Raw genomic sequence first — 23,542 nt, 5'->3', positions numbered from 1 at the left:
TTATTGTGTAGAATTAAGTAGGTTTTGTCGGAACAAGAACTTGGGAGTGTCACGTAAAGCACAATAGCACCCCCTTATGGAACAGTCCATGAATGTTTGTGTAAAATGGCGTCCCTTGTGGTGCCGTTTGAGCGAATTTCATGAGGTTTCTCTTCTCTTTGACTGGACTGAGAGTAAAAAAAGCACACGTTGAGAGAAAGTAGGTTTATAATGCGACTTTATTGAGACGACTGAGAACCCACAGAAGGAGAAAGACGCATGCTTCAGACAGATGTTTCCAACTGTCGGTTTCAACACGCAAAGGGGTTTAAGGCAATACTCCATTAACCTAGTCTTCACCTGCTGTGTCTGCGGTGTATGTTCAATTATCACAGAAAAGAAATTCAACACATTTCCCTGAACGTTTTAAAGCACAGAAAAACACATTCACTCAGCACCCGCAACAACGGAAGTCGTCGAGCCGAGGCTGAAGGGAAACGGGCTGGACACTTAAATCACTAACTTCCAAACTATGAACCGATGTAACCAAAAACCTGAGCCTTTTGATTAAACTGTCAGTGAATTTAGTTTCATAGAAGCCCATCTGCTACTAAAAATAAGGGTATTCCTTTAACGAGTGGGGGTTTATTTTTTTTTTTACTTTTGTCACCTCAGCAGCTCCTGAGCTGAATTAAAAATAAAATGCCTACACATGCAAAAATATGAGTTTAAAAACTACAGGAAGAATAGAAAATCAGGTCCAAATTGGGGAAATCTACAGCTAAACAGGCTAAATTAATTCATTTAAAAAATAAAATAAAAATAAATGTCCACATATGGCTTTATTATTATTATTATTATGTTTGAGAGTGGGGTTAAAAATCCATTAAAGCCGCCCTCCAGTCTAAGCCTAGTTAGCCTAGCTCTGTTAGCATGTATTATCATCTTGTTATTAGCCTCGTCGTCGTGGTAATTTTTACCTCAGACTTAGAGCGGCGGTTGAAAACAGAGGCGGGGACTAATTGCATATTTATAGATTTGTGCGTACCGTACGAAGGCATATGAAGGTGTAGAGTTACAGCTGATACGGTTTTAAGACATTAGGGGATATTTTTATTGGAAATAACTTTTTTCCAGCTGTAACTCTGAACAGAGAAAGGGAATTTCAGAGGTCAATCAGTGACTGGAGGTGGACTTTAAGACTTGTGAAAGTACCAGTTGTGATTGCTTTTAGTCGGGAGGTTTTCTGCTGTAGACTTTTCCAGTTTCGCTCAGAAAAAACATCACTATAAAAATCTCAGATTCACTACGTGATCATAAATAAACGGACGCGAGTATCGAGACAAAAGAAACAATCTTCTGTAAGCGTCCAGTCAGTAATTAGGTTTGATACTTTAGAGCATCGTCCAATGCACCCGGTCGGCGTTGAACCCTAATCAATACTGGCAATGGCAGAGTATAAAAACACAGTCAGTCAATTACTATGAAATTTCGTACAACCAAAAATTTGCACAAACATCCATCTCTCTCCAGACACACTCATGTTTCTCGTCTAGCTTTCTTCTTCTTCACCTGTTTGGGAGATTCCCAGCTTTCCTCTGCCTTTTCTAGAGGAAAAACACAGAACACAATAACATTATAATCGCTGAAGCTCGGCTTTGTTCTCTGATCCTAGTTGTGAGTCTGTGGTCTGTTTCTCTTCACTGCAGTAAAAAAATGATGCTTGAACATTGCAGTTAGGATTTTATGGCATTTAGCCACATCAGTAAGGTCTCTATAGCTCTTCAGCTGCTCCAGAGCACTCCATATGTTTCAACTAAGACTATAAACACTGTCAGTAGCTTAAACTAGGAGAATTCACTGATTACAAGGGGTATCTACATACTTTTGGACATGTAGAGTGGGTGAAGGCTTGTGAAACCTTCGTGTGTGTGTGTGTGTGAGAGAGACAATGATGATGATTATTTACTGTGTGCAGCTGGAGCTGCTGTAGTTTCAGGCGGTTTCACTGCGACTCGAAGAGGGGTTGAAGAAGCTGCTGTTTCCTGCTCCTACACACACACACACACACACACACACACACACACACACACACACACAAAACAGAATCACAGCACTGTCTCACTCTCCTCAACGCTTTTCAACAAAACTAAAGGAGATAAAGAAGCGTACGTTCGGTGTGTGAGGCGAAATTTTCCCTGCAGTGTTCTGGTCTTTAGCCACGCCCACTTCTCCCTCCACCTGCCAATCAAAACACAGCCGAGTCAGCAGTGCCTTTCTCTCTGAAACCTTTCCATCAGGAACAGTTCCGTCACTGTAGGATGTGGAGGTAAAACCCTCACCTGAGCAGCGCCTCCCCCTTCCTCCACTTTCTTCTTCTTCTTTTTCTTCTTCTTGGCTTTTCCGCTTCCAGGAGCAGCTGCTTCGTCTTTGTCTTTATCTGCGTCAGATTCCTGTGGGAAAGGATCGTACGTTGTCGATGGAGTATTTACACACACACACACACACACACACACACACAAACACACGCAGTACATGAGTCTAACACACCTTTCTCTAAACCAGTTTCCTGAGTGACTGACCTGCACCTCTGTGTGTGGAGCTCCTGTGGTCACAGCGCCCTCTACTGGACGAGCCTCGTAATTCCCCCACTCCTCATGTGGGGCGCTCCAATCAGAGGAAAGGTCAGCACAGCCGCTGTCTGAAACACGCAAACACACACACCAATACTCAATGAACAGGTACACAGCCGAACGTGTGTGACGTGTGTCCTTTAACTCACAGAAGAGTGGAATGTGTGTATAGACGGGAAATAAAACAGATTATTAACTCACTGACGGCTGACCACTCATCATCCACTTCAGCAACAAGCGGAGCCTCAACCGGGAGAGCTACAGAGAGACAGACAGAGACAGAGATGGGTATCTCCGAGAGATACTCTCAAAGGCTGTAAATAAAAAATAAACTCCTGTTCCTCTCACCTCCAGGAAGTCCGGAGAAGGACACTGGAATATGGGAACCATCCACAAACGTCCAGGAGCCTGAACAGAACAAATAACTCCATTCAGAGAGAACGCAGTGGAGAACGTAATCACACATCGTCCACTAAAAACCGCTCATGGAAGTGAAGAGAGTGAACGGTGGTGGGGAGGGAGGCGCAGGGCGCTGACAGAGTTAAAGCTCATTGAGATGTTCGGACGGGGGGGGGTCGCTGGTGGCGGAGAGGAGGGAGATAAAATGCTGGGCAACTTCACACTAAAACACACACTATCCACCAGTTTGTTTACATTAAATCCACTGAATTTGGGAGATAACGCTTTCAGAATGAGCTGATAAACAAAGACACGACAAATCCGCAGCTCGGTGTGTGTTACCTTCCATGTCATGAGGCCAGGCAGAGGGTGTGTCCTGGTGTTCGGAGCTCAGACTGTTGCAGGTGACCGACTGGACCGGAGCAGGAAGGTTTAACTCTCTCCAGCTTGATCCATTCACACTCAGAACCTCCTCCCATCCTGGAGACTCTGTAACACACACACACACACACCACTTCATCGGCATGCTTTGCTTTTGATGGACATTTGTTGGTCGTTCTGATTCTGCGTCGCTTCTGACGTCAAGTGCAGAAACTTTAGAATGGCCCCGCCCCCTCATCTGAGTCTGTCCAATCACATGTGTTTATGTGAGAGGGCAAAAACGAGGTTAAACGCAACTAAACTCACGATTGCGGAGAAATAAGAGCACTGAGTAAAAACGGAGAAGAAAGAGAACTGAGCAAAAACAGCTAAAAACCAGAGCTTCTGCTCCTCGCTCCTCACTGCTGTGCGCTCGGGGTCGGGGTGAACAGCGAGCGGCTCATTATCATTTAAAGGAACAGGGCGTTCTGAACAGGGGCTGTTTACACAGGGGGAGAACACTGCTGTGGGGCTCGTGGGGGGCTCATTAAGAACCAGAGCTGTGTTCCACTGTGGAGACGAGGGAGAATATGCCACCTTTAAAGGACAGTAGTATGTTTGTAGCTGTGTGTTTACCTTGTGGGAGGACAGCGTGGACAACTTCAACTGCAGAAGACGATTCTGTAGACGAAGAAGGTTATGGAATCAAACCTCTGGATAATTACATTCACATCCCTGATTTCTAAACGACCTGGTGATTCAGAACAATTTACCACACCATTCGTTCATTTACCACCAACTTACACCTTTTATTTTTAAATATAAAGCAATAACCCTAACCTTTCCTGTGGCTCCCCGGGGCAGTAGAGGCTGGGGGGCTGGCGCTGGCGTCTCTGGTGGTGTTTTTGGTGGTGCTTGTTGTAGCTCTGGGGGAGGTGGATGTGGAGGTGCTGGTGTTTTTAGCGGAGGCTGTTTTTCTGGGGGAGCTGGTGGAGGTGGTTTTGGTGTTGGTGGGAGGTATCGGGGCTGTGACTTGGGGTTCCTCTGGGGTTATTATGGGCTGTTCAGCGCTGGAAACACTGGGGTTGGGCTCCACTCCTCCAGGGCTTCCCGAATCCTCCCTGGTGTCTTTATCTTTCCTGCGTTGCTGACGCTTCTCACGGTTGCTCACTTTCGTCTCCCAGGCACCAGCTGATGACAAATAACATCTATTCAATAACACTAACCCACGTTTATTAAAGCATAATAACACATATAATAACACTGTGTTTATAATGAAAAGCACAGCATGAGGTGCCTGTTTTTTTTTTATCAGAGACTTTTATTATGAAACGTTGCCTATATACAATCATCCCAGTAAACATTTAGCCGTTGATTCAACGTTGAAATAACGTAATGACTGCCGTCTAATCAACGTTCTCTTAAGGTTGAAAATGAAAGTTGAAAAGACGTCCAAACACAGACATTGAAAAGACGACTATTAGACGCGTTTTGGACGTCCATTGACGTTATTAATTGGTCCCGAAATAAGTTACTTGTATAAAACGCATTTTGGACGTCCACTGACGTTATCGGTTGGTCACCTCTTAACTAACTTATTAAGATGGATTTTGGACGTCCGTTGACGTTTGAAATATGTCCTTGACGGACAGACTACTTTTAGAACTATTTTGAACGTCCAGGGACGTTCCTTGTTTACTGGGTTTACGTTAGAAATGACCGTCACTGAAGGTAACCGTACCTTCCTCAGGATCTTTACGCTCCGAAGGTGAGGACTTTGCTTCTTTTGCTGGAGGCTTTGGCTTCTTCTTGTTCTTCTTCGCCTAGAAACAGTTAGAAAGAGAAAACATATATATATTTATTTAAAGAAATAGCTACAAACACAAGCTATGTTTTTATAATTTTTCTCAAACTTCACTCCCCTTCTAAGGGATTTCATCCTCGGATTAAACCTGCAGTGCTCTGTTTCTCGTACAGCTTCTAAAGCAATATATAAAACCAGTGCAACAGCAACAGTGGGGTGTACAGCTCCAGAACTCTCATCCAGTCGATCAATCGATTGATAGATATGTTATTGATCCTGAAGTACAGCGCACTTCAGAGAGTAAACCTAGTCTCATAAGCCACACCCTGATTCTCTTTTTGTTATCTGCACATGATCCTAATGATCTGTCCACTGTTTCTCACCTGCGCTCAGTGGATATCACTCGTGTGATCCCCCTCTGGTCGTCGGTGAGGTGGGTCTAGTGTACACCGCCCGTAAGAGACGTACCTAAAACTGCTGAATCTGCGGATGTATCTGGTAACCCAACACAGGCAGCTGCCACACTCAAATCACCCTCTTTCTATAAGGAGAGTGTGTAAGGGCCCAGCTCTTCTCTGTAAACACTCAGGGGACGCTCTGATCCTCACCTTATCGGCTTTAGGCTCGGCTTGATCCGGACTCTCCACCTTTACGTCTTTCTCGTCCTGGGGTTCCACCGCCAGACCGTTCCTCTGAGGCTTCTACACACACACACACACACACACAACACTGTTAGCAATTCCAGTGAATGGTCTGTAAAGAATTTCTAAGCAATTCTACAGACGACAAACGAATTAAATCCAGACATTTTAGAGACAGAACACAACATTGATCTCACTTTTAATGAAGTGAACATCACAGTGGAACAGAAATACATTCATTTTAATGAACATCACAGCCTCATTCACAAATTCACCCAAGGCTTTGTCAGTGACTCTCACTTTTAGTGAAAGAAGAATCCCTTTTTAGGGAATGATCTCAGTTTTAATCCGTTGTTTCTGATTTTCCTGACTGTTTTAGACGTTAATCCGATGTTAAAGAGCAGTCACTGAACAAGCCTCAAATGTAGCTCATGGTTTTAGCTGCGTTTCTAGTTTCAGTGAATGATTGCTACAGTCGGGTGTTGTTCTCGTGGCGTGTGCAGCGAGTAACTGGTTAAAAAAATCAAACCCAGAGCCGTTATCACCTTCTCTCCCGTTCTCTTTCTGCTCTTCCTCTTCGGTTCCTCGGCCCTGGCCGCTTTGCCCGGCTCCGGCACGCTGTGTTGTGTCGGCTCTCCCCGCGGTGTTCGGGGCCTGTGGAGCCCCAGCCCCAGCAGCAGCAGCAGCAGCGCAAAGATGAGGCCCAGCGCCGCCGAGAGGAGGAGCACTCCGCCCGGCCACAGAGCCAGCGGCGACGCGGCCTCAACGCCCAGCATTTCGGCCACAAAGTGCACCGCCTGCTCTGCTCTGTCCGCCAAACTCAGCGCCATCGTCCACCCAGGGGCGACTACACGTACCGCGGCCTCAGAACATGGCGCTAAAGCCACACAATTCTGACATTTTTAATTGAAGATGAGTCAAAACCTCGCTGCAGTGAACGGAGCTCCGCCGTTTTGTCTCTGTTCGCTCCTCCGCAGCGCCACATCCGGCCACACTCGGAACTACAGCAGTGTGCGGGTCTGGAGAAATAAAAAAAACACGTTTCTCTATATTTTCTGAATAAATAATAGGTTTCACGAGTTGCAGAGAAAGCACTTGAATATGATATTTTTTTGCAGTAACTTATTTGTTTTTTTCCTTTTAAAGCTTTAAAGTACTTACATTTGCATACATTTACAAAGACATTCTGGAGACGTATGGAATCAGGTTTGTGCCAAAAAGAATCCCAGTAAACATTTAGCCGTTGATTCAACGTTGAAATAACGTAATGACTGCCGTCTAATCAACGTTCTCTTAAGGTTGAAAATGAAAGTTGAAAAGACGTCCAAACACAGACATTGAAAAGACGACTATTAGACGTATTTTGGACGTCCATTGACGTTATTAATTGGTCCCGAAATAATTTACTTGTATAAAACGCGTTTTGGACGTCCACTGACGTTATCGATTGGTCACCACTTAACTAACTTATTAAGATGGATTTTGGACGTCCGTTGACGTTTAAAATATGTCACTGACGGACAGACTACTTTTAGAACTATTTTGAACGTCCAGGGACGTCCCTTGTTTACTGGGATCGCACAAAAAATATATATATAATAATCTCAAACATAAAACGTATAACTTGCAAACAAATATCCAGTTCTGACGTTTGTGCTCCATGACTTTTGCGCGTGCTCTCTCCGTTTTGCGAGCAGTTTTGGCACAAACCTCTCGCGTGGGCGGGTTTTCTTAGGGGTGCCTTCCCATTGGCTAATGAGTTTTTAAAGCAACTCAGTGTCCAAGGTATTTTGGACTGCGCATGCGTACTCCACGTTGCAACTCAGCAGTGGACAGTGGGGATTTTACATAAACACGAACACTCTCTGTGAATTACTGTTTTTAAACGCTGAAATACCTACAAAGTCAGTGCACTGAGTTCTCACTCAAAAACCCATTAGCCAATGGGAAGCCACCCCTGAGAAAACCCGCCCATGCGAGAGGTTTGTGCTAAAAATGCTGCAAAACGGATTATTTTTGGCACAAATTTGATTCCATAGGGATGTCCCTTCAAAATAAAAAAAACACCTACAGTGATGTTCGCCCGGGTTCGCCCTCAAATCTTCGTCCACACACTTTTTATTGGAAACTTTTTCGCTCCGTTCGTGTCTCTCCTCCCTGTCTTATACAGAAAAGCAGTCTTTTCATTTGTGTTATCAGAGTATTTCATTTAAAGATTGATAGCTTAATAATGTGTAGTAACAACATAATAATTAAATATTTAATTATCTTTTTTCCACACATTATTAAGTCTTTCCCAGATTTTTAGAAAATCTGTTTTCAGTACAAGTTTTAATAAATTTCTAGCTGTGGTGTGTTCTCCCGGTGTCTGCGTGTGTTTCCTCCGGGTGACTGTCTGTGAGGAGTGTGGCGTGTTCTCCCGGTGTCTGCGTGGGTTTCCTCCGGGTGACTGTCTGTGAGGAGTGTGGCGTGTTCTCTCTGTGTCTGCGTGGGTGTCCTCCGGGTGACTGTCTGTGAGGAGTGTGGCGTGTTCTCTCTGTGTCTGCGTGGGTTTCCTCCGGGTGACTGTCTGTGAGGAGTGTGGCGTGTTCTCTCTGTGTCTGCGTGGGTTTCCTCCGGGTGACTGTCTGTGAGGAGTGTGGCGTGTTCTCTCTGTGTCTGCGTGGGTTTCCTCCGGGTGACTGTCTGTGAGGAGTGTGGTGTGTTCTCTCTGTGTCTGCGTGGGTTTCCTCCGGGTGACTGTCTGTGAGGAGTGTGGTGTGTTCTCTCTGTGTCTGCGTGGGTTTCCTCCGGGTGACTGTCTGTGAGGAGTGTGGCGTGTTCTCTCTGTGTCTGCGTGGGTTTCCTCCGGGTGACTGTCTGTGAGGAGTGTGGTGTGTTCTCCCTGTGTCTGCGTGGGTTTCCTCCGGGTGACTGTCTGTGAGGAGTGTGGTGTGTTCTCCCTGTGTCTGTGTCTGTCGTGGATTGGCGACTCAAAAGTGTCCGTAGGTGTGAGTGAATGTTTGTGTGTGTGTTGCCCTGTGAAGGACTGGTGTATTCCCGTCTTGCGCCCTATGATTCATTTCTAGCTGTGTTGTAAAAGTTATCTGTCATGATGGAAGACATAATAATAATAATAGTAATAATACATTTTATAAAAAATATCTGTCAGAATTTTTTAACACATATTTTACCATGAATATAAAATATCTATTCATTCTTAATAAAAGATTAATTAATTGAATCGTGATTGGACAGTGGGACTGTGACGCGCTGCTGCTGTTTGCTGTTTGTCCTCGAGGCGGCGCCGCAGCGGCAACACAACACCAACCCGCGAAGAAGCGCACGGCCGTTAGGAGCCAAACAACAGTGGCACGCTTCGGAGACAAAACAAAACTGATTTTAACCGTTTTATCAGCCGTTAAACACATCTTTAACCGCCTCAAAAACACACAGACACCGCGGACACTTTTGCTCGGCGGTGTTCAGGTGAGTTCTGGACTCTGTTTCCTTGTCTAAATGCAAAATATTAACTGTGGTTATGTTTAGAACTGAGCGATATCTTTTATTTTCCTTTTATATCGCGATGTTTTCAGTACCTCACGTTTGACGATAATCAGAAGGTAATGTCCTGAGTAAAGGCAAAACTAATGACCTTCCAGAGGACTCCTGTCTCTAAAGAGTTTCTTAACGTTACAAAACTCATGTCGGTGTTGTGCGATATCGCAAAAATATGTATACCACACTTATATAACGATGCTTAACGATAACCCATCGACACACAGCGTTGCCCAGTGTGTTTACACTCAGAGGAGCCACATTCAAAAAGCCCAGTGATGAATTTAGGATACAGGGATTTCATATTGAGGGGAAGCACTGTGTCTCTGCCACACAGCTGCAGTCTTGAGCCTTGAATGGGTTCCACTTCTTTAGTCACTGTCTGTGAGGAGAGTAACGTGTTCTCTCTGTGTCTGTGTGGGTTTCCTCCGGGTGACTGTCTGTGAGGAGTGTGGTGTGTTCTCCCTGTGTCTGCGTGGGTGTCCTCCGGGTGACTGTCTGTGAGGAGTGTGGTGTGTTCTCCCTGTGTCTGCGTGGGTTTCCTCCGGGTGACTGTCTGTGAGGAGTGTGGTGTGTTCTCTCTGTGTCTGCGTGGGTTTCTTCCGGGTGACTGTCTGTGAGGAGTGTGGCGTGTTCTCCCTGTGTCTGAGTGGGTTTCCTCCAGGTGACTGTCTGTGAGGAGTGTGGTGTGTTCTCTCTGTGTCTGCGTGGGTTTCCTCCGGGTGACTGTCTGTGAGGAGTGTGGTGTGTTCTCCCTGTGTCTGCGTGGGTGTCCTCCGGGTGACTGTCTGTGAGGAGTGTGGCGTGTTCTCTCTGTGTCTGCGTGGGTTTCCTCCGGGTGACTGTCTGTGAGGAGTGTGGTGTGTTCTCTCTGTGTCTGCGTGGGTTTCCTCCGGGTGACTGTCTGTGAGGAGAGTGGTGTGTTCTCCCTGTGTCTGAGTGGGTTTCCTCCGGGTGACTGTCTGTGAGGAGTGTGGTGTGTTCTCCCTGTGTCTGAGTGGGTTTCCTCCGGGTGACTGTCTGTGAGGAGTGTGGTGTGTTCTCTCTGTGTCTGCGTGGGTGTCCTCCGGGTGACTGTCTGTGAGGAGTGTGGTGTGTTCTCCCTGTGTCTGAGTGGGTTTCCTCCGGGTGACTGTCTGTGAGGAGTGTGGTGTGTTCTCTCTGTGTCTGCGTGGGTGTCCTCCGGGTGACTGTCTGTGAGGAGTGTGGTGTGTTCTCCCTGTGTCTGCGTGGGTGTCCTCCGGGTGACTGTCTGTGAGGAGTGTGGTGTGTTCTCCCTGTGTCTGCGTGGGTTTCCTCCGGGTGACTGTCTGTGAGGAGTGTGGTGTGTTCTCTCTGTGTCTGCGTGGGTTTCTTCCGGGTGACTGTCTGTGAGGAGTGTGGCGTGTTCTCCCTGTGTCTGAGTGGGTTTCCTCCAGGTGACTGTCTGTGAGGAGTGTGGTGTGTTCTCTCTGTGTCTGCGTGGGTTTCCTCCGGGTGACTGTCTGTGAGGAGTGTGGTGTGTTCTCCCTGTGTCTGCGTGGGTTTCCTCCGGGTGACTGTCTGTGAGGAGTGTGGTGTGTTCTCCCTGTGTCTGAGTGGGTTTCCTCCGGGTGACTGTCTGTGAGGAGTGTGGTGTGTTTTCCCTGTGTCTGAGTGGGTTTCCTCCGGGTGACTGTCTGTGAGGAGAGTGGTGTGTTCTCCCTGTGTCTGAGTGGGTTTCCTCCGGGTGACTGTCTGTGAGGAGTGTGGTGTGTTCTCCCTGTGTCTGAGTGGGTTTCCTCCGGGTGACTGTCTGTGAGGAGTGTGGTGTGTTCTCTCTGTGTCTGCGTGGGTGTCCTCCGGGTGACTGTCTGTGAGGAGTGTGGTGTGTTCTCCCTGTGTCTGCGTGGGTTTCCTCCGGGTGACTGTCTGTGAGGAGTGTGGTGTGTTCTCTCTGTGTCTGCGTGGGTGTCCTCCGGGTGACTGTCTGTGAGGAGTGTGGTGTGTTCTCCCTGTGTCTGCGTGGGTGTCCTCCGGGTGACTGTCTGTGAGGAGTGTGGTGTGTTCTCCCTGTGTCTGAGTGGGTTTCCTCCGGGTGACTGTCTGTGAGGAGTGTGGTGTGTTCTCCCTGTGTCTGCGTGGGTTTCCTCCGGGTGACTGTCTGTGAGGAGAGTAACGTGTTCTCCCTGTGTCTGCGTGGGTCTCCTGTTCAGGTTACATCTGTGTATATGAGTTTTCTCTCATTCTTCCACAGCTGAGAATGATGACGTCGCCGAGATTTCAGAGCTCCAAGACTAAAGGTATGAATCATTCAGTGAAGTTTGTTTCTGTCTCATCGTTGACTTGTTTGTTTACAAATTTGAAAATAATGATCTCTTGCACTCTGTGGTGTTAGTGATGATGTTTTTTGTTTGTTTGTTTGTTTGTGTTGTAGCTGAATGTTCAGACATGGAGTTTCAGACGCCGGCCATTTCAGAGAAGTTTCAGAGTCGATTCGGCTGGAGAGCGAACAGAACTGACGACACAGGGCTCGGCACCACAGCGCCAGACAGCGCAGAGGGTGAAACATAAATGACATTATTCATACTGTATGGCTTTTAAAATCAGACCGTCCAGACACAGAAGGTATATCTGGATTTTAGGTGATCAGCCACTATATTAAAACCACAAACAGGTGAAGGAAATGATTGCTTTAAAATGGCACTGATTGTTCAGTTACTACCCGACTACACCACATCACTCCGTAAACAAAGAGTCAGTTCTTGAGGTTAACGTTCGGTTCAGCGTGTTTTCAGAACTCGTTGAAATGTGAGGTTGCGCAGTGCAGGGTTTATCCCGCTGTGGTCAGGTCTGAGCTCTGAGAGAGTTGGGAAGACTGTGGATGTGGAGGGGAAAGTAAAACCATGTCTGTTGCTGCTGGTTTATTTTTAGTTTTTAGGGATGAGGTCAGCGTGGCTCTCCTCTGAGAACTGGAAGTGTGTGTATTATGTTCCACTCCCAGAATTCCCAGCAGCTGAGTTAGTAGTGTGCTGGACATCCTCGCTCCGACGGGAGACTGAATGGAAAAAGTGAAACTCTTCCTCCACCCTGCACTGCAACTCCAGAAAAGAGATTAACGTTCTGTGGCATTAGTGTGTACCACACAACCCCTGCCCTATGTTTACAGTCTCATTGTTACAGAAATGGGTTTAAATGGTTAATGTAATGTTTTACAGATTAAGGAATGCTTTACGCAAGCCCAGTGTTATCCAGCATGGACATTTGTTGACCGACAAAAGATCTGGATAGTTAGTGTTCTTCTGTCCGGTGGCACTGCATTAGCAGAAGTTCGGGTGACTGTCTGTGAGGAGTGTGGTGTGTTCTCCCTGTGTCTGCGTGGGTTTCCTCCGGGTGACTGTCTGTGAGGAGTGTGGTGTGTTCTCCCTGTGTCTGCGTGGGTTTCCTCCGGGTGACTGTCTGTGAGGAGTGTGTTGTGTTCTCCCTGTGTCTGCGTGGGTTTCCTCCGGGTGACTGTCTGTGAGGAGTGTGGTGTGTTCTCCCTGTGTCTGCGTGGGTTTCCTCCGGGTGACTGTCTGTGAGGAGTGTGGTGTGTTCTCCCTGTGTCTGCGTGGGTTTCCTCCGGGTGACTGTCTGTGAGGAGTGTGGTGTGTTCTCCCTGTGTCTGTGTGGGTTTCCTCCGGGTGCTCCTGTTTCCTCCCACAGTCCAAAAACACACGTTGGTAGGTGGATTGGCGACTCAAAAGTGTCCGTGTGTGTGTGTGTGTGTGTGTGTGTGTGTGTTGCCCTGTAAAGGACTGGCGCCCCCTCCAGTGTGTATTCCCGTCTTGCGCCCAATGATTCCAGGTAGACTCTGGACCCACCGCGACCCTGAACTGGATAAGGGCTACAGATAATGAATAAATTCATATTTATTTGTATAGTATTGTACATGTATAGTATTGGGCACAGTCTCTTATCCAGGGTAAGTTACAGTTTTAATCTAGTTACAGAGGAAGGCTGTTTTAGTGTTAAACACCTTGCACAAGTACTCTCACTCTGTTTTGAATCCCCTTTAGTGGTGTTCTAACTGTTAAAATAACCGAGCCCTAGTTGTGTGGCTTTTTCATAAAATCATTGAAGCCAAGCGACCGGAGCTTTCAAACATTCCTGAGCGTCAAGCTTGGGTTTATTTATTGAGTTTTGTTGGCTTTATCAGTGCAGTTCCACTCCTCCACAGCGGGGTTGTTACAGAAGCTCCTGTCCAGGTATGTGTGTGTGTGAGAGGATCTGTTAAAGTCAGGAGAGTCTAACTCTGTTGTCATGCGAGTTATCAGGTGTTGTGAAGGACGGGAGACTGTTGAAACTTGTCCAGAGCTCAGTCTGAAAATGAGGGAGACGTGAAGAACGTTGCCTCAGGGAAAATGAGCTTCTGTCTGACAGCAGAAAGGATTGCTGGCCTAAGACTGAGCTTTTGGGCATGTTTTAATCCTGCTGTATCTAAGTGTTTTCCTGAATAAGAACAGGCTGTGTCTGAGTAGAGGTCGCTCTATGGCCTAGAGTGCCTAGTCATATTGTGGGTGTGTCTTCAGAAGCCATGTGATGTATTTTTTGGGCGGCACTGTGGCGCAGCAGGTAGTATCGCAGTCACACAGCTCCAGGGGCCTGGAGGTTGTGGGTTCAATTCCCGCTCCGGGTGACTGTCTGTGAGGAGTGTGGTGTGTTCTCCCTGTGTCTGTGTGGGTTTCCTCCGGGTGACTGTCTGTGAGAAGTGTGGTGTGTTCTCTCTGTGTCTGCGTGGGTTTCCTCCGGGTGACTGTCTGTGAGGAGTGTGGTGTGTTCTCCCTGTGTCTGTGTGGGTTTCCTCCGGGTGACTGTCTGTGAGGAGTGTGGTGTGTTCTCCCTGTGTCTGTGTGGGTTTCCGCCGGGTGACTGTCTGTGAGGATTTGGTGTGTTCTCCCTGTGTCTGTGTGGGTTTCCTCCGGGTGACTGGCTGTGAGAAGTGTGGTGTGTTCTCCCTGTGTCTGTGTGGGTTTCCTCCGGGGGAGTGTGGTGTGTTCTCCCTGTGTCTGCGTGGGTTTCCTCCGGGTGACTGTCTGTGAGGAGTGTGGTGTGTTCTCCCTGTGTCTGCGTGGGTTTCCTCCGAGTGCTCCGGTTTCCTCCCACAGTCCAAAAACACACGTTGGTAGGTCGATTGGCGACTCCAAAGTGTCCGTAGGTGTGAGTGTGTGACTGAATGTGTGTGTGAGTGTGTGTTCTCCCTGTGAAGGACTGGCGCCCCCTCCAGGGTGTATTCCCGCCTTGCGCCCAATGATTGCAGGTAGGCTCTGGACCCACCGTGACCCTGAACTGGATTAGGGTTACAGATAATGAATGAATGTGTCTGAGTACACGAATTACAGATATATTTCTTAAAATAACTGCTGATTTGGACTTTTTTTGCGTGACCAGAGAGTAAACTAATAATGTTGTCTAAACCAGTTTCTTTCACCCATCTGTGGCTTCAGTGAGACCTCGTCACGTTGCTTTAGATCAGTCAGTGCTTGATCCCAGTTTGTTTTGTCGAAGGCTGTGAGAGTGAGGATTTAAATCAGAGAGAAGAGCGGCGTATCTCTCTGTAATATAAAACTCTTCTATAAATAACGTAACCTTTCTGTGAGAGCGCTCTAATAGAGCTCAGGGAGAGGAGCGAACCCTCTGCCTCACCTTGTCTGGGCTTGACGTTACTGTGTGTGGTAGGACCAGGGATCTTTTGACGCCGTACACAGAGAACAGAAATGCAGCGAAAGAGAAGGACCTCTTAAAGATCACCGGACTTTAGCTGGAAATGCAGCGTTTTATTGTTTCAGGTTGCTCTCTTTGTGCTGGTGTGTTTGAGGTGAGATTAAAGGGAGTTTAAGTGGAGTTTAAAGTGACTGTAAGGTTATTCTGGTTAATTCTGGCTCTTATCCTTTGGAATATCTTTAGTCAGTTGTGTCCTAAGCTTGACGCAAATTAATCTCAATCTCTGTCTCTCTCTCTTTCTCTCTCTCTCTCTCTCTCTCTCTCCCTGACAGAGTTGTGCAGTTCCGCCAGTAATCAGTCGTTCCATCCGATCCGGAGTCAGATTCCAATTCCCACAGCTCACATCATGCCCTCCACATCCAACTGTGGCTCAGCCGGCTCCAGGCCCCCTCTCTCCCTCTCCAAATCTGCCTCTTCCCCAAATCTGGAGGCAGAGGGTGGAGTCTCAGCAGGGGGTGGAGTCACCACGACAGGAGGCGGGGTTAAGCAGGACTGCTTGAGTCGATACCGGAGCCTCGTTAACGGCCTGGATCACTCTCTCTTCCCCACGGGCGATCAAACCAGACTGGACTTCGAGACCCCAGCTGTGGAGCCCACTCTGAACCAGTCCGGTCTTCTGGGAGGTACGGCTACACCATAGGGACCACAGTAACATACAACATAGGGACATACAACATTAAGGTAAATAATGTCCTGTTCAGGTCTGTTCGGAGGCTACACACCAGATGTTCGGATGCAGCTGCACATGACCGGCCTGGGAGACACTGCTGAGTGTCGTTTTGAAGGATACCCCGGTGCGTTAGAACAGACATACAAGGTTCTTCCTGAAGCCAGAACCGGAGGTCCCTGCCCCTCTGATTGTGAAAGGAATGTCCACTTGGGGCCCGGAGCCACAGACCCCTCAGACTGGCATCAGCACAAACAGAGGCTGGAGAATCTCCGGCTTCAGGTGGAGAAGGTGAGAGGTTACAACCACCATGTAATGATCATAATGCAAGCTGTGTTTGGTTTATTAGTAGAAATCGTAAGAAAGTAACACATCATTTATGTGTTTGAAAGTACAGAGTCATTAATGCAACGTCAGACTTGTGTTAATCAAACATTAACATATGATTAAACACACCTGACTCTGTGAGAGTCCCCTGCTATATTTTAGTTATAAACAGTGGCTCTGTTTGTGTGCCCTCTTTTGCAGTTAATGACCGCAGGTGGTCAGTACCCCTCTCTGTATCCGTCCACTCTACAAACTGAGAGTAAGTGGGAGGCTGTGGTAAAGGCCAATGAGAATCTGCTCAAGGAGAAGGAGCTCATCATTGAGAGGTATTTCACGAATCAGATTCGGCTTAATACTGTCCACCAATCATTCATTCATTCACTCATTCATTATCTGTAACCCTTATCCAGTTCAGGGTCGCGGTGGGTCCAGAGCCTACCTGGAATCATTGGGCGCAGGGCAGGAATACACCCTGGAGGGGGCGCCAGTCCTTCACAGGGCAACACAGACACACACACACACACACACATACACTCGCACCTACGGACACTTTTGAGTCGCCAATCCACCTACCAACGTGTGTTTTTGGACTGTGGGAGGAAACCGGAGCACCCGGAGGAAACCCATGCAGACACAGGGAAAACACACCACACTCCTCACAGACAGTCACCCGGAGGAAACCCACGCAGACACAGGGAGAACACACCACACTCCTCACAGACAGTCACCCGGAGGAAACCCACGCAGACACAGGGAGAACACACCACACTCCTCACAGACAGTCACCCGGAGAAAACCCACGCAGACACAGGGAGAACACACCACACTCCTCACAGACAGTCACCCGGAGGAAACCCACGCAGACACAGGGAGAACACACCACACTCCTCACAGACAGTCACCCGGAGGAAACCCACGCAGACACGGGGAGAACACACCACACTCCTCTCAGACAGTCACCCGGAGGAAACCCACGCAGACACGGGGAGAACACACCACACTCCTCTCAGACAGTCACCCGGAGGAAACCCACGCAGACACGGGGAGAACACACCACACTCCTCACAGACAGTCACCCGGAGCGGGACTCGAACCCACAACTTCCAGGTCCCTGGAGCTGTTTGACTGCGACACCTACCTGCTGCACCACCGTGCACCCCCTGCCACAGATCAGTCTGGGCTTATTGCCAGTGCAGCTATGCTGGATGTTCTCTTGTTTATTGTTGTTGTTGTTTGTGTTTAGGCAGAAGCAGCAGCTGTTCCAGCTGGAGCAGCGTCTCAGAGAGAGCGAGTTACAGATTCACGCTGCTCTGATGGGTCGCGGAGCTCCGCTTTCTGACGTCTGTCTTCTACGACTGCAGGTCAGGGCACATGATAAGGGCTGGACGGCATGGCCAACATTTATATCACGATATGCTTTTTAATTTTGGTCGATATAATTCCGATATCGTAATAAACCGTGAAACACTTCCAAACTAGCGAACTATATTTTCTGAGTAAACAGCAAAGCACTTGTCAGTTGCTCTGCATCTTCTAAAATGCCTTAAATGTAAATACAAATTCTTGCAGAAATGTTCTAACATCCCGTGTAAAGCCTTTCCCTGTAGAAAAGAGGGACTAATGTCATGGTTCCTGAATTTACAATAGAAAACTGCCTCTATACATACGTTTTAATGAAAAGCATCTGTGTCCTGCAGGAGGCTCAGCGGGAGAATGCTTTCCTGCGTTCTCAGTTTGCAGAGTGCAGCGAGACTCTGGCTCAAGACAAACTGGAGGCCGAGCGGCGCCTGGCTGCTGTGGAAGCAGAAACCCACCGACTGAGCGAAGCCCTGAAAGAGAGTAAAGAGAAGCACACAGAGGAGCTGAAGAAGCAGGAGGAGAGGGTGAGGAGTGTTAAGGCAGTGAACAGGGTTTGGTTAACTTCGTTATGTCCTGGTGCCATAAATAAATTAGTGAATTAACAAATAAATAGATCGCAAATGAATAAAACAAGAACAGACCACTTTTATGCAAAGTGCTGTACAGCACCCCCTTGTGGAGCGACATTTAAAGGCTAAGCACCAGCTCTATGAAAGTGTCAAACAAATAAATACAGTGGAGTTTGAGTTCCTAACTTGTGTTTATTGATCGTCAGAAAACATGTTATTTCTTACTAATTGAAGGAATAAGGTTTAAAAGACCGTTGGTCCCCCCCCCTCCAAACGGTGTTGGGAAACTCTAATAGGCGTCTTGCCTGTGACGTAGATGGTGGACAACACTCTAGAAGCTGCACTTAATTTAATGCAAAATGACGAAAAGGTGTGTTGTTTTTGGCTGCAATCATTCAATGTACAGTGGGACATCTGTGAACAAATGGCCCAAAGATCCCAAAATATCCAGAAAATGGACTAAATTTGTCCACTTTAAACGGGCACTTTGGAAAGGACCCTCCGCTCACTCCGTTATCTGTAGCTCATTTCACTGGCGCTTTTCCAACAATATGGGCATGTAAGGACACCAACGAAAGGTGTTCAAGAGCCTCTGTAACATGGAGGTAAACAGGGTAAGGACACTCACTTCGCCTGTTTTAGTTGGTGTTAGTTAACGTTAGCTTGACTCGCTAAACTCGGTGTCTCAGATTATACTCGGCTACGTAGCTGCATTACGGAGGTTTATAGTGTCGGATGAATTCGAGTTCGACTTCGATCACATTTACAAGAATAACGGTACCTCTACATTTGAGTTTAGCTTATTGCTAGGCTATTGTCATGAATAATGTTGGTTATTTAGCTAGATACTGTCATAACAGTCAGTCATAACGGTGTTTTACCGCGGCGTTGTTCAGCTGTTGTCCACCAGTGACGTCACGGTCGCGTTCGAGAATTTCCGTAGAGAGCTCGGGTTTTTCAGCAATTTAATAAAATTTGTCAGTTTTAAAGCAAATTAAGCTGCTATTTTCATTTTAATTCATACTTATATCTGTCAGTCACTACAATAATGTGGAATATTCATGGAGGTCCATTAAGTGGTGCTTAGCCTTTAACAATGAATTACTGCAGTGTTTGTAATAATGCAGTATTCAGTGGTTCAGTCACGTGTTGATGGAATCTTTCTGAGGAAGTGCTTCACTACATTTTCTAAACACATTTTTAACTCTTGTTAAAGATCCGAAATCGAGACAAGCACATCAGCAGCCTGAAGAAGAAGTGTCAGAAAGAGTGTGAGCAGAACAGAGAGAAACAACAGCGGATCGAGACCCTGGAGCGCTACTTGGCTGATCTGCCCACCATGGAGGATTACCAGAGCCAGAGGAAACAGGTGAGGTTTCTCACACACACACAGACCATAGGCTTCAGCATCAGCAGACGACCGACAGAAAGATAAAAACCAAGAAGAGTAAACCAAGGAAAAAAAAAACATTTACTGTGTGTGTGTAGCTGGAAGCCGCGGAGCAGAAGGTGGCCGAAGTACAGGCCTCGGTACTGGAGCTGGAGACCCAGCTGAAGGAGACACGCTCAGCTAATCAGAGTAAAGACAAACAGCTGGAGGAACAGAGACTCAGAGAGAGAGAACTGCTCAACACAGTCACCAGGTACTCCACACACACACACACACACACACGTTGTGTGGAGATGTGAAACTGTTAATAAGCCCATATTAAAAAAGGAAAATAAGACAAACACTTCCAGTAAACGAAAGATGAAGACAAAACGATGCACTAAACACTGAAATATTATATATCACAGTCATTCATTATCTGTAACCCTTATCCTACCTGGAATCATTGGGCGCAAGGCGGGAATACACCCTGGAGGGGGCACCAGTCCTTCACAGGGCAACACACACACATTCACTCACACACTCAGACCTACGGACACTTTTGAGTCGCCAATCCATCTACTAACGTGTGTTTTTGGACTGTGGGAGGAAACCGGAGCACCCGGAGGAAACCCACGCAGACACAGGGAGAACAATCCACACTCCTCACAGACAGTCACCCGGAGGAAACCCACGCAGACACAGGGAGAACACACCACACTCCTCACAGACAGTCACCCGGAGGAAACCCACACAGACACAGGGAGAACACACCACACTCCTCACAGACAGTCACCCGGAGCGGGAATCGAACCCACAACCTCCAGGCCCCTGGAGCTGTGTGACTGCGACACCTACCTGCTGCGCCACCGTGCCGCTGTAATTGTTATTACGGATCATATAAATAATTAAAGGCAGTTAAATTTTGTGCTGTTATGAAGTCTCCAGGCCAGGGTGCAAGAGGGGCTGGAGGATGGAGCTCGGTTACCGTCTCTGGACATTGAGAAGCTCCGAGAGGAGAACACGGCCCTGAAGGAGGAGCAGCAGAGGCTTAAAAAGGTGTGTTTTATTGATGTATGCAGCACTAAAATAACACAGCACCTCTGTGGTTGAGAGTCATGAGTTATCGTTGAACGTTGTGCGATTTCCTGTTTCAGGTTATCGAGAAGCAGCTGAGGATGATGGAGCAGCTCGGCTCACAGATCAGGGTACACTTTTTTCACCAATGCACATGTTAGATTACTGCACTGTGTGTTGTTCTCTGCTCTTTGTTGTTGTAGCTGGTCGCACTAAGCACCAGCATCAGACAAAATGGCTGCTAAACAGAGGCGAGCACAAACTCGTAAACAAGACACGTACGTTGAAAGCCGCTTTCCAAATATTCCTCCGCCAAATAAATATTTTCCAGCTAAAAACACCTGTGATTAAAGTATTATATCTGCGAGGTTGTGTTCATCTGTTTAGCAGGCGCTATTTTCTGAGATGACGAACAGAAAAGGCTGATTATGAAGCATTTGTTATGGTCTGATGCTGGTGCTTAGTGTGAAACCCAGTGGCAGAATCAGATGTCACCTTTTTTAATTTGAATACTTCAGCATCAGCTGAAAAGTCCTGGAAAATGGTTTACTAAAGAATGTGTGTGTGTGTGTGTGTGCATGTGTGTGTGTTTGTGTGTGTGTGTGTGTGTCCAGAATGTACAGCAGCACCTGTGTGAGGAGGAGAGCAGTAGTCAGGCTCTGAGAAATGATTTGGAGGCTAAAGAGAAGGAGCTGCACCAGTTACACTCTGCTGTGAAGGAGGTCAGATTTTGCACATTTTTAGATCCAGAGCATTTAAAACCATCGTAAACTACAGACGTAGCATTCAGTTATTAATCATAGTAGCTGCTTTAATTTATGTCTGTCTGAGTTAACATCCTAGGCTTAGCCTTACACTGGGTCTGGAGTTTTGTTTTTTAATGGGTTTGAATTTTAGTGCTTTGCTCTTACATCTGTCTCTCTGTGTGTGTGTGTGTGTGTGTGTGTGTGTGTGTGGGTGTGTGTGTGTATACTTGTTTGTGTGTGTTTCAGCTGTCTGTACAAAACCAGGAGCTGATGGAGCAGGGTGTGAGTTTGCGGGAGCGGCTACAGGCAGCCCGAGGGTCCGGCGAGGGGTGTGTCCAGTGGGAGGCCAAAGGTGGAGTGAAATTAACGCAGCAGCTCCACAGAGAGATGGAGGCGTGTCTGAGAGACCTCAACTCCATCTGCAACGTCGTCACACACACAGCTCACGGAAAAGACCCCAACCTCTCCATGTTGCTAGGCATCAGCTGTGAGTGAACACCCCATGAGCAAATGTCAGGACAGTTCTGAGGCTTTATACCCTCAGGTCTTGTTCATGAATTATTTGTATGTATATATATATATATATATATATATATATATATATATATGTGTGTGTGTGTGTGTTTTATAACTCTATTAGCACTAGTCATACCTGTACTATGTAAACTTTGACACTGTGTGTAGTCATGGAAACGTAAGGTGTGTGTGTGAGTAAAATAATATTTTTAAAACTAAATATAAAAATATTTTAAATGGTTAATAGTTAAATAGTTTTAAAATTAACAAATACATGTAATTTTATTTTTATTAGTTATCACTTACAGAGCTGTAATGTTTCCTAAAATGACTCTAGAACAAATGTATTAAACTCAAAAAGAGAATTAACTGTTATAATTTACCAGCGTGTGTCTTTTATAGCCGCCCCAGTGGTCTTAGAGCAGAGTGAGGACTGGCTGAGCCCCGCAGTTCTCCAGAGGAAACTCCAGGAGGTGCTACAACTCCGCAGAGATGTGGAGGCACTGAGGACCACGGTCTCTGACCGTTACGCCCAGGACATGGGGGATAACTGCACCACGCAGTGAACATTATGCTGGGGAACTGAAGGAACCTTGGGGAACTTCTGGAATCTCTAGGATCTGAGGGCCTTTGGGAACCTGAGGAAATGGGTAACTTCAAGAACCTTGGGAATTTTTGGAACCAGAGGAACTGACATAGCACTGTGCCTTCCTCCAGAACCGGCAGGAACATAACAGGTTAAATTCACACTTCTCCTCTAAGGGCTAGCCGTGCTGAGAAGGGGCGGGAATCTCTAGACACCTTAGTTTTGTTTTTGTTTTTTAAATTAGAAATAAATTCTTGATTCTTCTGTAGGCTGTGTTATGATTTTATATCATAATATAGGTGATAGAATCTAATTAGCATTATTAAATAATTATTAAGTAATATATACTGCTGAGTAGCAAAATATATTGGAAAAGTATTTGGCTACTCGTTTTAAAGTTGAGCGCAGTGGACATGCATTGCTGTTTCTTCTCTCTCGGTGACGCACACTTTAGTGCCAGTAGCACCCCCAGCATCACGTCTATATGCTCTACATGAGACAAGACAGTTAGTTTTATTTTGGGTTTGCAATTCAGAGCAAATAAAAGTCAGATTATGGCGTGTGGGAATTGATTCAGAAACGTCTAAGAATGGTTTACTGTTCCCACCGCTAACGCTAACACACACTAACGCTAACAACACTACAGTGGCTTATTTTTCTATAAAGGATGTAATATTGCTATTTTTCTACATTCTCCAGTCAAACGACTTCTGAAACTGGAGTGGGGTTGTGTTATTGTTTAACATGAAAGTTCTCACATTTTTGGGAACTAATGAGATGTGGTTGACAATCAACTGAGAATATTTTTACCATTACTGAGATTTATTATTTTATTTACGTTTTGTGTGATTTACAGCATCTTGTTTCATACGTAACATCTCTTGTCTGTCATCTCAGATTAACTTGAGAATGAAAGTGAACACTACCTGCTTTTCAGTTACACTAATGCACATTATATGGCAGTTAATTAGCATCAAGCTAGATCGGAAATGCCGTTTTATTTAAAGTAACCTTAATAAAATATTATTCATGATGCACAGTGTCGCCTGTTAGGCTGTTTTTATGATTTTTTGTCCAAACATTCCATAATATTTAACATAGAAAAACACAGAATGCGATAAATTGTTTTTAAATCTTCATACTTCTGATATTATTTAGGCCTCTTATTTATAAGATTTTGGAAGTAAATATTACGCTAACTAAAATATGTTGGTTTTTATTTATATGAAAAATCTAAGTATCTTTTAATGTA

At 46.3% G+C, this 23,542-nt stretch overlaps 2 protein-coding genes across 2 annotated transcripts; one reads left to right on the top strand and one right to left on the bottom strand.

Moving 5' to 3' along the window:
• Positions 1–208: 208 nt before the first annotated feature.
• On the bottom strand, positions 209–6,821 carry mtdhb (metadherin b). The gene is made up of 13 exons (XM_066646775.1): positions 6,362–6,821; positions 5,784–5,876; positions 5,113–5,194; positions 4,212–4,562; positions 4,008–4,052; positions 3,354–3,500; positions 2,961–3,020; positions 2,814–2,870; positions 2,562–2,680; positions 2,322–2,432; positions 2,152–2,220; positions 1,949–2,030; positions 209–1,586 (listed from the first exon to the last, which is right to left on the bottom strand). Exons 1-13 carry the CDS (start codon positions 6,644–6,646, stop codon positions 1,519–1,521), a joined length of 1,569 nt encoding a protein of 522 aa, XP_066502872.1. The 5' UTR covers positions 6,647–6,821; the 3' UTR covers positions 209–1,518.
• A 2,289-nt stretch (positions 6,822–9,110) lies between these two features.
• cep85 (centrosomal protein 85) lies at positions 9,111–23,201 on the top strand. Its single transcript, XM_066643326.1, has 15 exons — positions 9,111–9,284; positions 11,569–11,614; positions 11,749–11,874; positions 15,347–15,697; positions 15,776–16,032; positions 16,270–16,394; positions 17,312–17,429; positions 17,766–17,951; positions 19,213–19,365; positions 19,485–19,639; positions 20,307–20,424; positions 20,523–20,573; positions 21,057–21,164; positions 21,435–21,675; positions 22,107–23,201. The coding sequence occupies exons 2-15, from the start codon at positions 11,575–11,577 to the stop codon at positions 22,268–22,270; spliced, it is 2,193 nt and encodes a 730-aa protein (XP_066499423.1). The 5' UTR covers positions 9,111–9,284; positions 11,569–11,574; the 3' UTR covers positions 22,271–23,201.
• Positions 23,202–23,542: the final 341 nt, after the last annotated feature.

The sequence above is a fragment of the Hoplias malabaricus genome, chromosome 1 (assembly GCF_029633855.1).
Source record: "Hoplias malabaricus isolate fHopMal1 chromosome 1, fHopMal1.hap1, whole genome shotgun sequence".
NCBI lineage: Eukaryota > Metazoa > Chordata > Actinopteri > Characiformes > Erythrinidae > Hoplias > Hoplias malabaricus.
The sequence above is the reverse complement of the archived record's forward strand: the minus strand, read 5'-3'. Positions and strand labels throughout refer to the sequence as shown.

What these genes read in the sequence shown, in the direction of transcription:
- mtdhb (XM_066646775.1), bottom strand. Translation starts at nt 6,646, where the DNA reads ATGGCGCTGAGTTTGGCGGACAGAGCAGAGCAGGCGGTGCACTTTGTG. An exon ending in CCCGGGGAGCCACAGGAAAG is followed by an intron (nt 4,053 to 4,211) that starts GTTAGGGTTATT and finishes CTTCGTCTACAG; the next exon opens with AATCGTCTTCTGCAGTTGAA. An exon ending in AAGGGGGAGGCGCTGCTCAG is followed by an intron (nt 2,221 to 2,321) that starts GTGAGGGTTTTA and finishes TTTGATTGGCAG; the next exon opens with GTGGAGGGAGAAGTGGGCGT.
- cep85 (XM_066643326.1), top strand. Translation starts at nt 11,575, where the DNA reads ATGATGACGTCGCCGAGATTTCAGAGCTCCAAGACTAAAG. An exon ending in TCCGGCTTCAGGTGGAGAAG is followed by an intron (nt 16,033 to 16,269) that starts GTGAGAGGTTAC and finishes CCTCTTTTGCAG; the next exon opens with TTAATGACCGCAGGTGGTCA. An exon ending in CATGTTGCTAGGCATCAGCT is followed by an intron (nt 21,676 to 22,106) that starts GTGAGTGAACAC and finishes TGTCTTTTATAG; the next exon opens with CCGCCCCAGTGGTCTTAGAG.